The 22,300-nt window shown below is 43.9% G+C and overlaps 1 protein-coding gene across 3 annotated transcripts in view; it reads left to right on the forward strand.

Moving 5' to 3' along the window:
- The window catches only part of CRYZ (crystallin zeta), a 64,541-nt gene that overhangs the window by 23,834 nt on the left and 18,407 nt on the right, over positions 1-22,300 (forward strand). For all 3 annotated transcript variants that reach the window (XM_033915907.1, XM_033915906.1, XM_033915908.1), the window contains 2 exons: positions 5,776-5,925; positions 11,985-12,086. In XM_033915907.1, coding sequence (XP_033771798.1) covers positions 5,776-5,925; positions 11,985-12,086 — 252 coding nt within the window. The remainder of the gene's footprint in view (positions 1-5,775; positions 5,926-11,984; positions 12,087-22,300) is intronic.

The raw sequence follows: 22,300 nt of genomic DNA on the forward strand, positions 1-22,300 counted from the left end.
TGTATTTTTTTTAATTTTTACCAGCTTCAGTCTCATTGGGCCAGTTGCAATCAAGTTTATTCAAAAAGTATTACATTAGGCAAGAACCTTTTTTACTTTCACTTACATAACTTTTTAAATCTATTCTTCATTGTACGTTTACTTAAATATTGAAATATACTTTGAACAACACTGGATTGGACTTATGCCGAGCCCGGTGTTCCCAGATATATTCCTATCTCTCCTCTCTTCAACCTTCCAAAATCCTTTAGATCAATGTAGTCTTGTCAGAATGTTTATTTTCTTATCTTTTCCTCTATCTCTATTTTTCACTTCTTTATTACTCTCCAGGTACTTTAGTTAGATTGTGAGCCTTCGGGACAGTAAGGGAATTTCTAAGTACCTATCTTACTTATAATTTTAATGCACCCTAATGTATATTTTCTGTAAACCACTTAGAACCTAACGGATTAGTGGTATATAAGAAATAAATTACATATAACTGAATAATAGCTATGGCCAGGCTTCCTCCCATCTTGCTCTTGTGGAAGCTTCCATGCCATCTGAACCTTCTGCACCCAAAGGGCCAGATTCTATAAACAGTACCCTAATTGCAGATGCCTAACTATCCCTCCCTTTTACAAAACCTTAGCACAGTTTTTAGGGCCGGTTACGGCAGTAACTGCTCCAACGCTCATAGGAATTCTATGAGTGTCAGAGCTGTTAACGCAACAGCTGGCGCTAAAAAACGTACTACGGTTTTGTAAAAAAAAAGGATGGAGGGGAGTAAATTCTATGCGCAACACAAAAAAATGATTTAATAAGCTTAATTGGCATGGTAATTGACCATGCCATTGAAGTTTAAAAAGTAAAAAAAATCAATTAAAAAGTTGTGTGTGGAATTCTATGTGGTGCTTAGTGACGCCTAAGTCGAGCCACCGTCCTATGCCTAACAAACGCCCACCTGAAAAGTAGATGTGGTTAGGGGCGGAGAATAAGTGTGGTAGACTTAGGCATCGCTACACATCCGAAATAGGCACTGGTAAATTAGGCCAAGTAAAACCTGGCCTTTAATAGACTAACGCCTACCTCTGGGATGCTTAGTAATGCCTAAATCCACTAGGCATGATTCTATAAAGTATGCCTAGCAGTTGATTGACAGCCGCGCTGACTGGCACTTAAAAGTTAGATGTGGTTAGTCACCGTTTACAGAATTTGGCCCTTAGTGCTTGGAAATATGTTGCTGCATTGTGGAACTGTGAAACCACACTGTATGTTGTAGAAAATGTGCTCGCCTGCAAAAACAATTTCTAGAGGTACTACATGTTACAAAAGTTGAATTCAACTTTTTATTTCAAATATATTTTAAACCTCTATACACCTTTAGCAATAAGTACAGCCAGAGGAATGTTCAGTGCTTCCAAATGAAATGCTCTTGAACGGCAAAAAGCAGAGGCATAATGAGACCTTGCGCCGTATTAGAGAGAGGTGGTGCAAAGTGTTGGGTACCTTTTTTCTTTCAATTTTTTTTTTTTTTTTAGTTCAGATTCTCTTTCCTGAAACATATTCACACGGAAACCACAATATGATCAACATTTCATAACATGAAAACAGATCTCCCCTATGGCCTCAACAACAGCAAAGATTAGAATCTGATCAGTGGCAGTGTAAACAGTTGAAAGTTTAGCACAATTGGATGTACCGTATTTTTCGCTCCATAAGATGCACTTTCCCCCCCCCCCCAAAGTGGGTGGCAATAAGGGTGCGTTTTATGGAGTAAATACCCCCCATACCTCCCTCACACCTTTTTTGAACACCCCCCCCCCCGCACTTTTCTTTAATCGCCGGCAGTCCAGTGCCCGTCTCCACCCCTTCTCAGTGGCGGGGTCATGATGGTGTCCTGCCTTCCGATTGGCGGAGGGCAGGTGGAGGGGAGCGTGTTTGTAGGCATGCAGGCGCTACGGAGATGAAGTGGCACAACACGTGTTTTCCGCGGCGCTTTGTTTTCCTTGCAGGCTCCGCTCTGGACTTGCTCCTGTTTGCACCGTGGAAGCGGCGGGGCTCTGAGCAGCACAATCAGCTCTGGTCGAGGCTGAGAAGACTTGGTGGCCATGGCTCCCCCCCCCCCAGGCTGACTTCATCTCTCAACTGCTGCTTCTATGTGTGCACTTAAAATCAAAAAATAGTGCACCAAGATTCAAAAACTAATCAATAAAGTGAATTAGCCACCAAATAAAGATATGTAGAAAACTAATCACTGGTTCCTCAGTTTGCCACACAATGATAGAGTATGGTAGCTGTCCTCATAGGAACTTTATAGCGTGTATAGTTTTCATTATTTTTGTACTTTTCTTTTCCTTTTTTACTTTAATATACTAAAGTAAAAAAGGAAAAGAAAAGTACAAAAATAATGAAAACTATACACGCTATAAAGTTCCTATGAGGACAGCTACCATACTCTATCATTGTGTGGCAAACTGAGGAACCAGTGATTAGTTTTCTACATATCTTTATTTGGTGGCTAATTCTATGTGTGCACAGCATTGCACATGAACCTGCAGGGGAGATCACAGAGGTCTGCAAGAGAAGAGGACTCGGAGGCACTGGACCGCTGGCAATTAAAAAAAGGTACCGGGGGTTGCCTACCACCAGACGCACCTACGTGTAGAGGAGGAAAAACCAAGAAAAAAAATTCTGAACCGTCTTATGGTCAGGTGCATCTTATAGAGCAAAAAATATGGTATATGGATGATTTTGGCTACCTTTATTTTGAAACACAATAACAGAACTTTTCAGTTGAGGGCCTAATGGGCCCAAGAGTAAATAAAAAGAAAAAGCTGAGCTTCTAAATTTATGCCCTATTTTTAACTAAATTTAGGAGCATAATATACGAGTCTAGTGCTGAAAATCAGTGCTAACGCTTCTAACTTCTTTTCCCCACCCTAAATCCGCTCCTGTTTTAACCTGCTAAAATTAAGAGTTTAGTGAAAGTTTTGACAAAAAAATTTATGTACACAGGTATTTCATAAGTAGATACCTCCTTTTCCTTATTGAATAAGCTTCAAATTGACATTCGGCACTTTTCTAAATCTGACTCCTTATGGAACATCTGCTTCCCTGTTCCACCTACTTTGTGGAATACTGTCCCTATTTCTATCAAGACCAAACCCTCCCTTTAAAAATTTAAGGGCTGCCTTAAAGTGCACCTATGTTCTCAAGCTTTTCTGCAATTCTGATTCTGTAGGATGCAGTCCTCACTTTTATGCTTTTTCCTATTGTATTACCATTGCCCCTTGAATCCCTTTAAGCAATTTTAATACTCTCCTTCCCTGCTGTATATCCTAATGTATCCCCCCCCTTTTATTGCTTTAGTTTGCCTTGTTTGTGTTTTTGGTTTTTTTTATGTTTTAGGTATGTGCGCTCCTGCCATATGTGGACTTTATTTTTTTTTTAAATGGAGTTCTTTCCCTGATTTTTGTGTTAATTTGTTCACTGCTCTGGCCTTTTTTTTAAAGTAAGGATGGTATGTAAAATGCTAAATAAACATAATCATATGTTCTGCCCCAATTTAATGTGGGCATTTTCTCAGGTCTTGTATAAATCAAGTATATGTGTTTATTCTTAGATATGTAGGTAAAGTGTGCTCTGTGGATTTAAATCCCCAGAAGGCTTTGCTTCTCCCAGAGAGCCAGGCTGCACCTAGAAAGCATAAGCCTGCCTTTCTTTAGCTTCTGGGAGAGAACAGAATCCATTTTGAAAGACCGCATGGCTGCATGAAAACCCAAGTCTAACATTGTCCTCTCACCAGGTTTTCACCCTTTATTTCTGCTAGCCTAATACAGTTTAGATTCAATATCTAAGTCTTGGGAACAGTGTTATTTCCCACAAAGTGTGTGGACACACTCCTTTGGATAGGTTGTGCTGGTAGAATAAGAAGATGTTGTACATAAAGTTGGACTGCCTTGAAATCTTCAAATTGTAAGTGTTTATTCTTTACTTCAGGCTATTAAAGAAAGTTATTCAAAGAACTAGTCTGGCTGATAATACTAAGGGCCTGTTTTACAAAGCCGCAGTAATGGCCCCGAAGCCCATAGAGATTTAAAGGGCTTCAGGGCTGTTGCCGCGTGGCTTTGTAAAACAGGCTGTAAGGTTACAAAAGTAAGGGTTAACTGAAAGGGATTCTCAGAGAAGTGCCAATCTAATGCAGTGAGTTGTGCAATACATGGCCATGGGGAATCTCTGTTTTTTAGTACAAAACCTGAGGAAGTTTCTGTAAAATCTATGGTAAGACTGTCCATTGAAGCCTAACATATATATTTTTATCCCCCTTATTACCTTAAATTATAAGTTACTTAGATGTCTTTGTACATATTAGCACAGGGGTGCCCACACTTTTAAAATGACCAAGTCAAAATGATCTACCAACAATAAAATTTTTAAAAGCACACTGTACACAGAGAAAATGTTAATTATCATTTATATTCTGGGTTTTTTTCAAAGTGGTCAAGGCAGATGACTTTATACAATGTCACCTCAGTAACAAATATACAAAAATAGACAAATATACCCCCTCCCTTTTTACTAAACCACGATAGCGGTTTTTAGCGCAGGGAGCTACGCTGAATGCCCTGATCTGCTCTTGACGCTCATAGCGCCCTGTGCTAAAAACCACTATTGTGGTTTAGTAAAAGGAGGCCATAGTGCAAAATATAGACAGCAGATATAAATTCTCAAAACGGACACATTTTGATCACTAAATTGAAAATAAAATCATTTTTCCTGCCTTTGTTGTCTGGTGATTTCACGAGTCTCTGGTTGCACTTTCTGCTAACTGTGCATCGAGTATTTCTTCCCTTCTTTCAGCCTCCTGAATGCTTCCTCTCCTCCAGACTTCATTCCCTCCCCCAACTTTTTCTTCCTCTCTCCCTGACCCCCTCCCCTTTCTTTCTTTTTTCTTGCCCCTTCTTTCTGTCTGTCTGTCTTTCTGTTTCCCTTCTTTCTTTCTGTCTCCCTGTCCCCCCCTTTCTTTCTGTTTCCCTTCTTTCTTTCTGTCTCCCTGTCTGTCTTTCTCTCCCCATGCTCCCTTTCTTTATTTCTTTCTGTCTCCTTGTCCCCCTTTCTTTCTCCCTGCTCTCCCCCAAGCCGCTGCCATCGGGGAACAGGCCCCCAAGCTACCCGCCGCCGAGTTGTGAGCTGTCCCTGATTCCTGAAGTGGTAAACAGAAGCGCTGGACTGACCAACCTTCCACCTGATGTCAATTCTGATATTGAAGAGGAAGTTCCGGGCTAGCCAGACAGCGAGTGGCTGGCCCGGAACTTCCTCTCCGATGTCAGAATTGACTTCTGAGGCGGGGGGTGGGGGGGGGAAGCTGGTTGGCCCGGCGCTTCTGTTTACCACGTCAGGAAAGCAAATGTTGTCCATGGAGAAGCAGGTAGAATGTGAAGGCAACGCCGAATCTATCACGGAGCCCGGGATGGGTTAGGGTTAGGGTTATTAGCATATATCAAATAAAGCAGAATCTTGAACTTGAATTCTATAAAGCTGCCAAGTACATTGCAGCCACAAGCATGCTGTATTTATGTATCCTTTCATCTGCTGCAGGCACTCCATCTCTCTGTCCACAGCACATGCAGGGTTTGGGCTCCCAAATAAACTTTTGCTCTGATATTGTCAATATTTTCTCATAAACTAACATAATGACGCAGGATACCATTGAATTTTACAGATCTTTTGTTGAAATGCTGTGACTACAGCTGTCTTCTGGTTCTAATGCTGGCTTTTAAAACTGCATTTCAGGTAGGAATTGCAACCTGCCAGATGGCCCGAGCTTATGGTTTCAAGGTTTTTGGCACAGCAGGAACTGTAGAAGGAATGAATCTGGTTTTGAGATATGGGGCCCATGAAGTTTTCAATCACAGGGAGGATAACTACATAAATAAAATTAAGGTAATGGATTGCCATTATGTTCACATTTGTTCCTCCCACTCCGCTCTCCATCTACTTTGTGACATTCAGGAGATTTATTTCAGGTTGCTTTTTCCCTTTGAAGTTTGTTTTGCCAGCTTAATTATGCTTTGCTGGTAATATAAATATATGCTGTAGCAAATTACAGTATGTTCAAATTGACAGGAGCCAGAGAAGGATCATTTCCAGTTTTAGGAGAGCTCATTAATGCATGAAGTAGTGTGTTACCATGGCCGGGATCTTGCAGAATATCCCAGTAGATACGATAGTGAGCCATTAGCAAGGTATGGCTATTAGAGACACAGTAAATATTGATCCATATTGCAACTGACCGCGTCCTTTTTTTTTTTTTTATAGTTGCAGCTGTTTCTAGCACTCTGGTGCTTGCTGAAATTTCTTCTCCTTTTCATCTACAGTGTGCAGTAGCAACAATCTTAAAACAGAATTTGCTAAAAGCGCAACTGAACTCATTACAGCAGTTGCAGTCTGTAAGGGAGCAGTTGTACAATTGGGCATCTTCATTTAGGCACCCTGATCTTGCACACTTATGGCACCTGGATTCTGTTTGTAACCCACATCGAAACGCTTAACGTGTTTCACTTTCATTTTTGTGCTGACAGCGGCTAACACACATTTCAACCTGGAATTCGCATTTCCCTGCCATTGGGCACAATTGTATTCGACATATATCTTCTCAAGTAGAATTCAGTTGATCACGTGATCAAACAGATTTGCAGCATCATATATTACAACACAGGAATTGACCACTTATGATATTTTGTACTTCTCAATCAGTATTCAGACTCCTGAGGCAGGCCCTTTCGGCCGAAACACAATCGTGTCGAGTCTTATACAATAAAGCGACTGAGCATCAAAGGTCACCTTCATTGCAGGTAATGCCAGCCATAGTCCTAGCATACCTCTAGTGTCCTAAATGCAGCTAGGGTGTGCAACTTGCAGCACCAGCCAGGCCCATGTGAATGCCTCCCTTGCATTCATTCATTCATTCATTCCTTTAGCCCGTCCTCCCAAAAGAGCATACAAACACAGTATAGATCACAGACATGACAGACACTACATAGTTTGGTCACGAGTAATACAACGCTTGAGTTACAGTAGATGCTTGGAATAGATTAGGAACAGCAAGGGTCACGGAGTACTCCAGGCATACTCATATTTTAGATCATTATAGATCTAAGCATTTGACATAGCTGGGTAGTCTATTTAGGTCACCGAGGCTGGGATTGTTAAGGAGATGGATTTGAGAAAAGGAAGGTTTTCATGGCTTTCCTGAAGTTCATAGACCGTCTTGTGCTCTCATAGATGAGGGGACAAGGTTCCACAGTTTAGGTACGAAGTGAGAGTAGGCATGTCTGCGGGCTGATTCTGTTTTTAGTGAGTGTCCAGGAGGTAAGATCAGACTTCTTTCTCCTTGGGATCTCAATGGCTGGGCAGGGTGTAAATTGGTAGTTTGTGTAACATGTAGCTTGGCATCCATTTTTGGAAGGTTTTGAAGGCCAGAACTAGGGCTTTAAAGACACAGCATTTTCTGATAGGTAACCAGTGAACTGATGCGCTGGGGTGATGTCATTGAGGATGCTCAAATTTTTCAATAGACAGACTGCAGCATTTTGTACTCGTTGCAGGTGGGACAGGTTTTTAACAGACAGGCCTACTAATAATGCATCATAGTCCATCGGGGACAGTATAAAAGCAACGAGTAAAGGGACAAATTCAGGTTCCGAGAAGGCGGAGGTAGTAAAAGGAAGTTGACACGGGGACAAATTTGTCCCTGTCCCTACAGGAACTCAGTTTCCCCGTCCTGTCCGCGTGAGTTTTGGCACAGTCCCTGCCCCAAATACGGACAAAGTCTCTGCTTCTGCGGTGAGAGGACGAAGCCATGGTGGCCTCCCAGCCCAAAAGTTCATGCAATTTATTCCTCCAATACCAGAAGGAGGGAGGAACATCACCAACCAGTAATTCAATATACACTTTCCCCCCCAGAATATAACATTTGCTTAAAAACAATTTCTCAGCAGAGGTATAAACAGAGTGTTTGAGGCTTGTGAAGATGAGGACGGAGCTTGCAAGAATGGGGCTGGGACAGGCAAAGAACTCACCGGGACAGGACGGGAAAGTGAGTTCCTGCTGGGATGGGGAAAAATTTGTCCTCGTGTCATTCTCTACCTCAGATCTTCCGCTCTTGCCTCATTTTTCCTTATTTCAATTGAGAGTTTGTTCCATTTGGATTTTACATCTAATTACCTGCCTCTCCAAATCCAAGCTGAAATGAATTACATGTTTGGGAACTGTAGCTATTTTTCAGTCTCCTGAGGGCTTCCGGTCTAAATTCCAAGTTTATTTACATTTGATACACCACAATGGTAATAACATCTATGCGGTTTATATATTAAAATAAATTTTAAAAAAATATAATGCAAAGTAAAAAATACAATCTGTGATAGAGTAGAGAGAGAATTTAATATTTGTTGTTTGTACTTCATCTTAGACTAATCCCTACAAGGTCTGTTATAATCAAAGTTTTTAGTCTATCAACCAAAAGCATCCATGAAAGAAATGTTTTAAAATAATTTTTTAATCTTTCAAGAGTAGGTTTCATTCGGATATAATTTGAAAGCACATTCCATAATTGTGGAGCAACAACCAAAAAGATACGATCTCTAATGGATAAATATGTGATATATCTATGTGATGGCATAGTAAGTAGATTTTGTTAAAGAGAACAAAGAGTACAAGGTTGTGTATGAGGAATTAAGTAATTTTCTAGGTAGGAAGGTGATGCGTTGACTCGAGTTTTAAAGACTAAGGGCTCCTTTTACAAAGGTGTGTTAGGGCCTTAACGCGCGGAATAGCGCGCGCTAAAATGCCACGCGCGCTAGCCTCCGCTTGCCTCTTCTTGAGCAGGCCGTAGTTTTTCAGGTAGTACGCACGCTAATCCGACGCTTGCGCTAAAAACGCTAGCGCACCTTTGTAAAAAGAGCCCTAAGAGTAAGATCTTATATGTTAAATGATGTTTAGTAGGTAACCAATACGCAGATTTTAATAATGGGGTAACGTGATCAAATTTCTTTTTCCCTGTAATGATTTTTATTGCGGTATTTTGTATTGCAGTAGATTGTATCTGAGGCAGTAGAGGGTGAAGCAACTTGCCTAGGATCACAGAAAGAATCTGTGAGAGAGACAGGATTTGAACCCTGGCTTCCCTGTTTTTACAGTGTGCTCCTGTAAACACTAGTTTAATTCTTTATTTTCTTGTCCATCCCTTTAGCTGTCCTCTATTTTTTTTGAGAATGCGATGTCTGAAATTGTACACAGTATGTCAAAGTAGGTCTCATCAGAGATTGAGAGAGGCACTATCACCTCCTTTTTTTAATGCTGGCTATTCCTTTCTCTATGCACCCAAGCATCTCTCTGGGTTTCATAGTCATCTTATCTAAATTTGATGAAGTTTTTAATGCTGTTTCGCTCTATACACTTCCAAAATTAAAATGACCCCCCCAAAAAGCCACAACGACAAATTTGCAGCTTCATTGGTTATTCCTTTAAACTTAATGGGTGGTAAAAAGTAGTTGGGAGTTTTATTTTAAAATGTAGTTAGGAAATTAGAAGCAGTCTAATTGATTGAGCAGCTTTCATGCATTAAATTCACTTGACACACAGTCAGTCATTAATTAGTTAGATTGATCATGCATTAAATTCCTGTGATGCACAGTCAGCTCATAGCTTGTTTGTGGAGTCTTTACCAAGGATAGCAACTTCCTAAACATTTTAAAAATGGCAGAATGCACATTTTGATTCCTCATGCACTTTTTTAGTACTGTGTATGAGTATCACCATTTCCATAGTATGCTAGAGGTGAGAGATCTTAATTTTAACATACACTATGGTATGTTGTATCAGCTACTCCTTAATCTACATGCATAGAGAAAATGGTTATCTACATTGAGCTTATAAGTTATATAAGAATGCAAATTACTTTGGAGGAGTGTAGACTAGGGCAATGTTGCCAATTAAATCTTAATTTAGTGCTTTTATGCAGGGGGCTGGGAGAAAGGGGGCTGTTGCTGGGAGAGTAAGAACATAAGAATAGCCTTACTGGGTCAGACCAATGGTCCATCAAGCCCAGTAGCCCATTCTCACGGTGGCCAATCCAGGTTACTAGTACCTGGCCAAAACCCAAGGAGTAGCAATATTCCATGCTACCGATCCAGGGCAAGCAGTGGCTTCCCCCATGTCTTTCTCAATAACAGACTATGGACTTTTCCTCCAGGAACTTGTCCAAACCTTTCTTAAAACCAGCTACGCTATCCGCTTTTACCACAACCTCTGGCAACGCATTCCAGACCTTAGCTAGTCTCTGAGTGAAAAAAAAATTTCCTCCTGTTGGTTTTAAAAGTATTTCCCTGTAATTTCATCGAGTGACCCCCTAGTCTTTGTAATTTTTGACGGAATGAAAAATTGATCCACTAGGAAAGAGAAGAAATTAGTTGTGGAGAAAATGCAGGGGCAATGGATGCTTAGGATGGGAAGAAAGAGAGGCAGATACTGCTGACATCTGGATGTGAGAGAGCAGGGACTCAAGAGTTAGGCAGAAACTAGAGCTGGGTGGGAGACTAGAAGACAAATCTGTAAGACTGGCTGAGTGTGGGTAGGATTGGAGGGTGGGGGCTAAGAAATTGAGGAGGTATAAAAGAGAAAAATGAGGACTAGGTGATTAGATGGGGTTGTAAAACAATGTAAAAAAAACGGGAAGGAGAAACAGTTTGAAGGACATGGAGGGTTTAGAAGGTTATTGAAAAGGGCTAAAAAGAGGGTGAGAGACAAAGGAAGAGGGCAGGAATTTTGAAAGAGATGAAATGGGAGAGATAAAATGGATTGGGAGTCTAAGAAGAGGGTAAGATAAGAAACAGACTGAGGTGGGTAGGAGCTGGGGCTGGTGAGGGAATGAAAGATAGGAAGGTAGATGAGTACAGAGAGTGGAACTGGACTAGAGAGTGGGTGAAAATTAGGAGGCTGGGGAAGGAATAAAAGATGTAGGCAATATGAGGATTACAGAAGAAAGAATAGGAACAGGAGAACTGGAGGTAAAGACTTGGAGGGGGGATCAAGGAGGTAGATGAAAAGGCATATGAGAGAAATGGAGAAAAGTGATGAAATGGAAGGATCAACTAGATCAACCAGATGAGGGGAGGAAGTGAACATAGGGAGTTGGAAGAAACAGAAGATGGAGGTGGAAATGGAAATGAGACTCTGGAAAATGATGTAGGAGAAAACCAACAAGAGAATGTGGTGAAGAGAAACCAGGACCAAGCCAACTAGGAAAATAAAATGATCAGACAATAGATACCTTCTAGCATGAAACCATTATTGGATCATCCCTGATATCTACTTGGCTCATTCTGCAAAACTGGTCCCAAGATCTTGGCGCAAAAACAAAGATTGGTTTTGAGGTGGTCAACTCTGGTCCTTGGGAGCCATGACCAGGTTGGATTTTCTGCATATTCACAGTGAGATTGCATGAGAAAAATTTGGATGCATTGACTTTATTGTACACAAGTAGATCTCATGCATATTTATTGTGGATATTATAGAGGACAAACCTATTTGGCTCTGAAGACTGCAGCTGGACCTCCACTGTATTGTTTGTCATTGATGAATAACTCAATATTTTCAGTGATACATATATGCCCACAAAATAATCACAGATCATATCATTCAACTATAAAATCAAATACATTTTGTAATGTGAAGTGCTCAGACCCACAATCATTGTGCCTAATGTTAAATAAGCACAGCAAGAGTTGCTGATTTGACCATCATGGCACCCACTGCCATGGCACTCTTGCTGTGTTTATTTAGCACTAGGCACAATGGTTGTGGGTCTCAGCACTTCACATTACAAAATTTATTTGATTTTGTAGTTTAACTATTTTGTAGTTTAATTATTTTGTGGGAATAACTTTTTTAGGCAATGGAAACTCCTATGTTAGTTACTAAACTAACTTTTTCTTGATTTCCAGGAGGCCACTGGTGGACAGGGGGTCGACGTAATAATAGAAATGCTATCCAATGTTAATCTTAGCAATGATTTACAGCTTCTGTCCTGTGGCGGTAGGGTGATTGTAAGTATTGCTTTATATCATAGAAACATAGAAGATGACGGCAGAAAAGGGCTACAGCCCATCAAGTCTGCCCACTCTGCTTACCGAGCCCCTGTCTATGCCCTAATGACCCAATATCGAAACCTGAAGGCAGATAAAGGCCAAATGGCTCATCCAGTCTGCCCATCTGCAGAATCCACTATCTCCTCCTGTCCCTAAGAGATCCCACATGCCTTTCTCATGCTTTCTTGAATTCAGACACAATCTTTGTCTTCACCAGCTCTACCAGGAGCATCTACCACCCTCTGTGTATAAAATAGTATTTCCTTAGATTATTCCTGACCTTATCACCTCTTAACTTCATCCTATGCCCTCTCATTCTGGAGTTTCCTTTCAAACGAAAGAGACTCACTTCATTCACATTTATACCACATAGGTATTTAAACGTCTCTATCATATCTCCTCTCTTATCCCAGGACAAGCAGGCAGCATATTCTTAACGTATGGGTGACGTCACCGACGGAGCCCCGGTACGGACCTTTTTAACTAGAAAGTTCTAGTTGGCCGCACCGCGCATGCGCTGGTGCCTTCCCGCCCGACGGAGGAGTGCGTGGTCTCCAGTTTCTTCGTTTCCGCGGAGCGAAGAAGACGCATATGCTTTCAACGGCCGTTGAAAACTCTATTTTGCCTTCCCGCTCGCGATTTTTTGATCCCTTTTTGTTCTATATTTTGTCTTTTGACTTTGCCTTCCTTTTCAAAAAAAAAAAAAAAAAAACTCGTGTCTTTTCTTTGCTTTTTTGCAGCCGGCCCCGGCGGGGCCTGTTGTAATCATACAAGCCTCCGGGTTTGATTTCGCGGAGGCCGTGTTTCCCTTCATGCCCCCGCAACCGGGCTTCAAGAAGTGCCAGCGGTGTGCACGCCCGATCTCTCTGACTGACCCACACAATTGGTGCCTTCAGTGTTTGGGTCCAGAGCATCGGGCTGACACCTGCACCCGCTGTGCAACTCTCAAGAAACGCACACTTAAGAACCGGCAAATACAGCAAAATATTCTTTTCGGTGCCGGTTCTACCATGGAGCAGGCCCCGACGTCGACGGCACCGCCTAAATCGGCACCGGCCACATCGACACCGCCTGATCCTCCTTCGGGGTCGATAGCGCCAGGTAAGCCGGCTAAGAAGCCTTCCACTTCCCTTGAGCGACCTCCTGTTACAGCGGTGACACCGGTTCTTCCGACGTCCCGCCGATCCCGTAAACGCTCCGCTCCGATCACGGTGAGTGCCTCGTCATCGGCCTCCTCATCGCCGGAGCGTCGAGCAGCACCTATGGTACCGAAGAAATCTAAAGCGGTACCGGTGCCCCCATTGGAGGACCGGATCTCGGCCATCCTCCAGGACAAACTTCAGGAGCAGCTACAGAAGCAACTCCAACAGCTCCTTCCAACCATACTGGCACCGCTCCTTCCGGTACCAGTCCAGACCGAGCCTGGTACCGCCCCACCGGTATCCACCCCTTCGGTACCGCTGAACACATCCATGCCGGTCTTATCTGCTCAGCCTGTACTTCAGACTTGCTCGGCAGAGGACCCGACCCAGGCCCCAGATCGACGCCGGTCATCTCGGGACCGGGATGGGCACCATTCCTCCAGGGACAGGGATCGACGCCGGTCTTCATCCCCCGGCACCGTATCCATGCGATCTGGCAAGTCCCTTTCTAAAACATGCCATACTGAGCCGGCTGTCAGGGACCCAGACCTGTGGGAGCAATCCCCACTCGGTACCGAAGAGGATGCCTCTTCTACCGATGAGGAACCCTCTATGGCTGAAACCACTTCCAAGCCCGAGCAATCCTCCTTCACGAAATTCCTTCGGGAGATGTCTGCGGCTCTCTCCATCCCACTTGAGTCCGACTCCAAGAAGTCCCAGGCATTTTTAGAAGCCTTGGACTTCGACCAACCTCCCAAGGAATTTCTTAAACTCCCCGTACATGATATCCTACGGGAAACATTTTATAAAAATTTGGAAACCCCACTGACTGTCCCAGGTGCCCCTAAAAAACTGGACAGTTTATACCGGGTCATCCCGATCCCGGGATTTGATAAAACCCAATTGCCCCATGAGAGCCTCCTCGTAGAGTCCACTCTAAAGAAATCTCAGGGATCTAGTGTGTATGCCTCCACCCCTCCTGGCAGAGAGGGAAAAACTATGGACAAATTTGGAAAGCGCCTGTACCAGAATGCCATGCTGGCTAACAGAGCCAACAATTACTCGTTTCATTTTTCATTTTATATGAAACACCTGGTCCAACAACTTTCTGCTTTGGAAAAGTATGTACCCGAGCGTAAAATCCCACTTTTCCAACAGCAGATTTCCAGCCTCCTTCAGCTCAGAAAATTTATGGTGCGCTCGATTTACGACTCCTTCGAGCTTACTTCACGAGCCTCTGCACTAGCTGTAGCCATGCGACGCCTAGCCTGGTTGAGGGTGTCTGACCTTGATGTGAACCACCAGGACCGTCTCGCCAACGCGCCCTGCCTTGGTGATGAACTTTTTGGGGAATCTCTTGATACCACAACACAAAAACTTTCGGCTCATGAGACCAGATGGGACACCCTCATTAAGCCGAAAAAGAAGACTCCACCGGCACGACCATACAGGCCTCAGTCCTCTTATCAACGTCGATTCTCTGCCAGGCCGCTGAATCCTCCTCAGCAACAATCTCGCCGGCCTCGCCACCAACAACAACAACACACTCAGGCTCGTTCTCAGTCCCACCAGGCGACCAAGCCTCCCCCTTCGACTAAAAACCCTCAGCCCTTTTGACTCCTTTCTCCAGGGCATAGCCAGTCTCCAACCTTCCATGCCTCTTCCTCAGCCTATCGGAGGCCGCCTCACCATCTTCCTCCACCGCTGGGAGGCCATCACGTCAGACCTGTGGGTTCTCAACATCATCCGTCACGGATACTCACTAAGGTTCCAAACTCTACCCATAGATCATCCTCCCGTAGAGTCTGCTTCTCACTCCTCCCAAATTCCTCTCCTCCTTCGGGAGGTCCAATCCCTTCTCCTCCTCAATGCCATCGAAGAAGTTCCGCAAGACCAGAGGGGTCAGGGTTTTTACTCCCGCTACTTCCTGGTACCCAAGAAAACGGGAGATCTTCGTCCTATCCTCGACCTCAGGAACCTCAACAAGTGTTTGGTCAAGGAGAAGTTCAGAATGCTCTCCCTTGCCACACTTTATCCTCTTCTCTCTCAACACGACTGGCTATGCTCCCTGGACCTCAAGGAGGCCTACACCCACATTCCAATCCATCAGGCTTCACGTCGCTACCTCCGATTCCAGGTTCAGAATCACCACTATCAATACAAGGTGCTGCCCTTTGGTCTCGCATCATCGCCCAGGGTGTTCACCAAGTGCCTGATTGTGGTAGCGGCCTTTCTCAGGTCCCACAACCTACAAGTGTTCCCCTACTTGGACGATTGGTTGGTGAAAGCAACAACCGCTCCACTTGTGCTGCAATCCACTCACCACACCATCTCTTTCCTCCATCTCCTGGGGTTCGAGATCAATTATCCCAAGTCGCATCTGCTTCCCACACAGCGCCTTCAGTTCATCGGAGCTCTTCTCGATACCAACTCCATGAGAGCGTTCCTTCCTGCCGACCGGCACCGGACACTGCTTCACCTCTGTCGACAGGTACTCCTCCAACCATCCATCCCTGCTCGCAAGATGATGATTCTTCTGGGTCACATGGCCTCGACAGTCCATGTGGTTCCTCTGGCGCGACTCCATCTGAGAATACCACAATGGACCCTCGCCAACCAATGGTCACAGACCAGGGATCCTCTTTCTCATCCCATCTCTGTAACATCATCTCTTCAGCAATCTCTTCAATGGTGGTTGAACTCCTCAAATCTTTCCAGGGGCCTCCTTCTTCATCCGCCCCCTCATTCCATGATCATCACCACAGATGCCTCCCCCTATGCATGGGGAGCTCACATGGGGGATCTACGCACCCAGGGACTCTGGACCCCTCAGGAGCGTCAACATCACATCAATTTCCTGGAACTCAGAGCCATGTTTTATGCTCTCAAGGCCTTCCAGCACCTTCTCTATCCTCAAGTTCTTCTCCTATGCACGGACAACCAAGTCGCCATGTACTACATCAACAAGCAAGGAGGCACCGGATCTCGTCTCCTTTGTCAGGAGGCCCTCCGAATTTGGACCTGGGCCACAGCCCACAATCTGTATCTCAAAGCCGTCTATATCCAGGGCGAACAGAACTCCCTGGCCGACCGGCTCAGCCGCATCCTTCAACCTCACGAGTGGACCCTGGATCCTCCCACTCTCCACTCCATCTTTGCTCGATGGGGCACTCCACAGGTGGACCTCTTTGCAGCTCCTCACAACCATCAGCTGCCCCAGTTCTGCTCCAGACTCTTCTCTCCACATCGTCTGGCCCCGGATGCTTTCCTACTCGACTGGACGGATCGGTTCCTCTATGCCTTCCCTCCACTTCCTCTGATGTTGCGGACCCTGTTCAAGCTCCGCAAGGACAGGGCCACCATGATTCTCATCGCTCCTCGGTGGCCCAGACAACACTGGTTCTCCCTCCTGCTTCAACTCAGCTCCAGGGAGCCCATTCCTCTTCCTGTATTTCCTTCTCTGCTTACGCAGCAACATCAGTCTCTGCTACATCCCAATCTGTCTTCCCTCCACCTGACAGCTTGGTTTCTCTCGGGCTGACCTCTCCAGCAAACCTGTCTCAGCCGGTCCGTCGCATTTTGGATGCCTCCAGGAAACCCTCCACACTCCAATGTTACCATCAGAAGTGGACCCGGTTCTCCGCTTGGTGTCTCCTTCATCATCACAATCCCACCTCCCTGGCGGTGGAAACTGTACTGGACTATTTGCTCTCTCTCTCCGACGCTGGCCTCAAGTCGACCTCAATCAGAGTGCACCTCTGTGCCATCACTGCGTTTCATGAGCCTATTCTTGGAAAACCCCTCACGGCTCATCCTCTGGTTTCCCGGTTCATGAGAGGCCTCTTCAATATCAAACCACCTCTTCAGCCTCCCCCCGTCGTCTGGGACCTCAATGTGGTTTTGTCAGCCCTCATGAAACCTCCTTTTGAGCCTCTTGCTACTACCTCGCTCAAACTTCTCACATGGAAGGTGCTTTTCCTCATTGCCATCACCTCTGCCAGGAGGGTTAGTGAGCTACATGCACTGGTCGCCGATCCACCGTTCACTGTTTTTCACCATGACAAGGTGGTTCTGCGTACCCATCCTAAATTCCTTCCTAAGGTGGTTTCAGCCTTTCACCTCAACCAGTCCATCGTACTGCCTGTCTTCTTCCCTAAACCCCATTCTCATCCTGGGGAACAGGCTCTTCACACGCTGGATTGTAAGCGTGCCCTGGCGTACTACCTTGACCGTACCAGGGCTCACCGCTCCTCTCCTCAACTCTTTCTGACCTTCGATCCTAACCGTCTGGGTCACCCTGTATCTAAACGGACGCTGTCCAATTGGCTTGCTACCTGTATTGCGTTCTGTTATGCTCGGGCTGGCCTGTCGCTGGAAGGAGCTGTCACGGCCCACAGGGTCCGAGCTATGGCTGCTTCTGTGGCTTTCCTCCGCTCTACGCCTATTGAGGAAATCTGCAAGGCGGCCACTTGGTCTTCAGTTCACACATTCACTACTCACTACTGCCTGGATGCCTTCTCCAGGCGGGATGGACACTTCGGCCAATCTGTGTTACAAAATTTATTTTCCTAATGGCCAACCATCCCCCCTCCCTCTCTGTTAGCTTGGAGGTCACCCATACGTTAAGAATATGCTGCCTGCTTGTCCTGGGATAAAGCACAGTTACTTACCGTAACAGGTGTTATCCAGGGACAGCAGGCAGATATTCTTACGACCCACCCACCTCCCCGGGTTGGCTTCTTAGCTGGCTTATCTTAACTGGAGACCACGCACTCCTCCGTCGGGCGGGAAGGCACCAGCGCATGCGCGGTGCGGCCAACTAGAACTTTCTAGTTAAAAAGGTCCGTACCGGGGCTCCGTCGGTGACGTCACCCATACGTTAAGAATATCTGCCTGCTGTCCCTGGATAACACCTGTTACGGTAAGTAACTGTGCTTTCCGCCTTTCCTCCAATGTATACATATTGAAATCTCTAAGTTTGTTCCCATATGTCTTTTTTTTAATTGAAACTTTAATATAATAATCAAGCAAAATAAACTTGCAAGAAGATTGGAAATTAAAACCCTAAGACACAGTGACTAGTCTGGGTTGATACATGTTTAAAGGAAATATAGAAAATTACATTATTTAGTCCACAAACAAGATCCAAGAACAAGGTATATAAAAAGTAATAGGGTCATTTAGACAGATTAGAAGGCATGATCTCTCCCCCAGAAAGCCGGTTCGTTATACTGCGGACATAGCCATTGAACCAATAGTCACTCCTCCCCCTTCTCTAGCTAAAATAAATTCTAGCAATTGCTTTGGTTCATAGAATAAGAAATTTTTCCCTTGAAATGAAACACAGCATTTAACAGGAAACTTTAAAATAAATGACGCCCCCAAGGCAATAGCCCTTGGGCGGTAAAGGAGGAAATCTTTTCTTTTCTTCTGTGTCTCTTTAGATATATCAGGAAAAATTCTTACTGTTGAGCCAAGGAAAGAGTCCTTCATGTGCCAAAAGTAAAAATGAAAAACTAAATCCCTATCAAACTCCAGGGCAAATGTCATTATAAGGGTAATTCTCTGTGTTATTACATCCAAGAAGCTATCCAGAAAATTTGTCAGGTCTAATTTGTTCTCTTGTATCTCCAGTTCTCCTGTTGGAGTTGAAGCTGTTTGTCTCTGAGTACCTGTAGAAATACTCTGGACTGTTGTTATTGGTAGCAATCCTTCAGGGATTAACAAAATCTCCTTCAGATATTTCCTCACCATTTCCAAAGGAGAAATCACCGGAGATTTAGTAAAATTTAATAAGCTCAGATTTCTTCTCTGTTTATTCTCCATATTTTCTAACTTTTTCTGGATAACAACCCTTTCTTTAATAATTTCAGTCTCCAAAGATTTTATTTGAGAAATTTGTTCCTCATGTTTTGTTTTGTTTTTAAATTCTTTATTCATTTTCACTTCAATTAACAAGTATACAATATGATATACTATACAAAATCACTTGTACATTCTTAACCATAAATCTTAAATACTTTAAATTACCCCCCCATCCCATCCTCCCAGCCCTCCCTATATCAATAATATTCATTCATAAATGTATTATATCGCTTCTTATTATAAAATTTCAAGTATTTAAAGGTGTCTAATCATTTGAATATTCAATCAAGGGCCCCCATATCTTTCTAAACCTATCATAATTCCCATTCTGTAAAGCAAGAACTCTTTCCATCTTATACATATAACATACTGAACTCCACCAAAAGGTATAATTGAGTCTTGTATAGTCTTTCCAATTTCTAGTGATGTGTTGAATGGCAACTCCTGTCAATATTAATAGTAATTTATTGTTAGACATTGAAATTTGACTTTTAAACCTCATTGAAGTACCAAATAAAATTGTATCATATGACAAGGCAACAAAGTTTTCTAATAGCAAATTAATTTGTGGCCAAATTGATTTCCAAAAGGCATTAATACAAGGACAGAAATAAATTAAATTATCTAAAGTCCCTGCATCCTTATTACAATGCCAGCATCTATTAGACCTAGAAGTATCTACTTTTTGTAAACGAACTGGGGTCCAAAACACTCTATGCAATAAAAACAACCATGTTTGCCTCATAGATGCCGACATTGTATACTTTAATCTCCAAGACCAAATTTGTGGCCATTGAGATGCAGAAATTTGGTGCTTGATCTCAATGCTCCAAATATCCCTCAACCCAGTTTTCTTTTTTTTAATAATTACAGATTGTTTCTTCTGAATTACTCCTTGTGCATTGACCTGGGGGCTAGTAATAGCACAGTCAGAACACACAATATTAACAGCTTTTCTGAGGTTGGAGTCCATAGTGGCTATGGCCTTTCACAGGTTGTCCATACTGACTTTATCAGGCTTAACAATCTCCCCAAACTGTTCAAGTGAAGCAGGTAAGATCTCACCCATTCCTACATCGGACGTTGTTAATCCTGATACGGTGGGAGCTTGTCTTCCCTTCTCCTCTGCTCCCTCCTTTCCTCCGGGGCTTAGCAGCTGCACACTCTCCTGGGACAGCTGGACCGCCTCCTCTGATGTAGGATTCCTGCTCCCAGGCTGTGAAAGAGCCTGTCTCTGGATCGGGCTCAAGGAAGCACGATCTACACTAAGGGCTGCCGATTCACTCGGCTTTCCTCCCGAAATCTGGGGAGCCTTCGTTGGCAGACGCATTGATCCAGCGTCCAGCATTGTCTGAATCATCGGCTTGGAGTTTGTGGCTGCCAGAGGTCCTGGTTGCGTTGCTCCTTTCCTTTTGCTCATCGCTATGGAAATGAAAGTTGTGCAGCAACAACAACACACCTCCAAAGAAACCAGTGAGCAGTTTGAAGAGAAATAGCAGTGGAAAACTGCCGCGTTGGTAAGATTCAGATGGCGGTAGAGCGGAGCTCAGCACTACACGTCCATCTTAGTCGCCATCTTGGATCTGTTCCCATATGTTTTATGAGGAAGACCACTGACCATTTTAGTAGCCTTCCTCTGGACTGAATCCATCTTGTTCATATCTTTTTGAAGGTGCTGTTCCAGAATTGTACACAATATTCTAAATTAGGTCTTACTAGAGTCTTATACAGAGGGCATCAGTACCTCCTTTTTCCTACTTGGCCATATTTCTCCCTATGCACCCAAGCATCCGTCTAGCTTTTGTCATCACCTTCTCAATCCATTTGGTCACCTTTAGAGCATCATACACTATCACACCCAAGTCATGCTCCTCTTTTGTGCACAAAAGTTCTTCACCCTTAAACTGTACTGTTCCCTCAGGTTTTTGCAGCTCAAATGCATGACCTTGCATTTTTTAGCATTAAATCTTAGCTGCCAAATTTCAGACCATTCTTCACGCTTCGTTAGATCCTTCCTCGTGGTGTTCACATAATCAGGGGTGTCTTCTCTATTGTAGATTTTGGTATCATCCATAAAGAGGCAAATCTTACCCCGACAGCCCTTCAGCAATTTCGCTTACAAAAATGTTAAAAAGAACAGGTCCAAGAATCAATTGTTAAGGCACACCACTGGTAACATCCTTTTCCTCAAAGCGATCTCCATTGATCACTACCCTGTGTCGCCTTCTACTCAACCAGTTCTTGATCCAGTACATAAACTTCCACTTCAGGTGATCAAAGCAAGCAGCGTGCCTGATTTTAAGAAGAAATGGGATCGTCACGTGGGATCTCTGCACAGAGTTAAATAGGGGAGGGTCATTAGGGTGGGCAGACTAGATGGGCCGCGGCCCTTATCTGCCGCCTTTTTTCTATGTTTCTATGTTTCTACATCATTTTGTGGCCCATACCATGGACTCTCAGTTTATTTCAAAGGCTTTGCTAAAATCTAAATACATCACATCTAGTGTACTCCCTCTATCCAATTCTCTGGTCACCCAGTCAAAGAAATCGATAAGATTTGTCTGGCAAGACCTGGCTCTAGTGAATGTTGCTTTGGGTCCTCTAATCCACTGGAATCCAGAAATGTTACTATTCTCTGTTTTAAAAGCATTTCCGTTAATTTACTTACCATAGAAGTCAGACTTGCCAGCCTGTAGTTCCTTACTTCTTCCTTACTTCCACTTTTGTGGAGAGGGACCACATCTGCCATTCTCTAGTCCTCTGGTACCACTCCTGATTCTAGAGAAGCATTGAAAAGCTTAGCCAACAGAGCCACTAGAACCTCCTTAAGTTCCTTCACTACCCTTGAATGTATGCCATCTGGCCCTATCACTTTGTCCACCTTTTAGTTTAGCTATCTGCTCACAAACACAGTCCTCTCAAAATCAATCAGGGTTTACCTCCATCCCTGTTTGCGTTTTGTCTTCTGCGTTCTCGCTCCTGGCGCTTCAGCTGTAAACACAGAACAGAAATATTTGTTAAGCAATTCAGCCTTATCTTTATCAGCTTCTACATATTCCTCCCCTTCACCTTTGAGTCTCACAGTGCCACTTTTGCACGTCTTCCTATTACAGATATATCTAAAAAAAAAAGTATTGTCTTCCTGTTTTACTGTGTCAGCTATTT

Source organism: Geotrypetes seraphini, chromosome 12 (assembly GCF_902459505.1).
Source record: "Geotrypetes seraphini chromosome 12, aGeoSer1.1, whole genome shotgun sequence".
Classification (NCBI taxonomy): domain Eukaryota; kingdom Metazoa; phylum Chordata; class Amphibia; order Gymnophiona; family Dermophiidae; genus Geotrypetes; species Geotrypetes seraphini.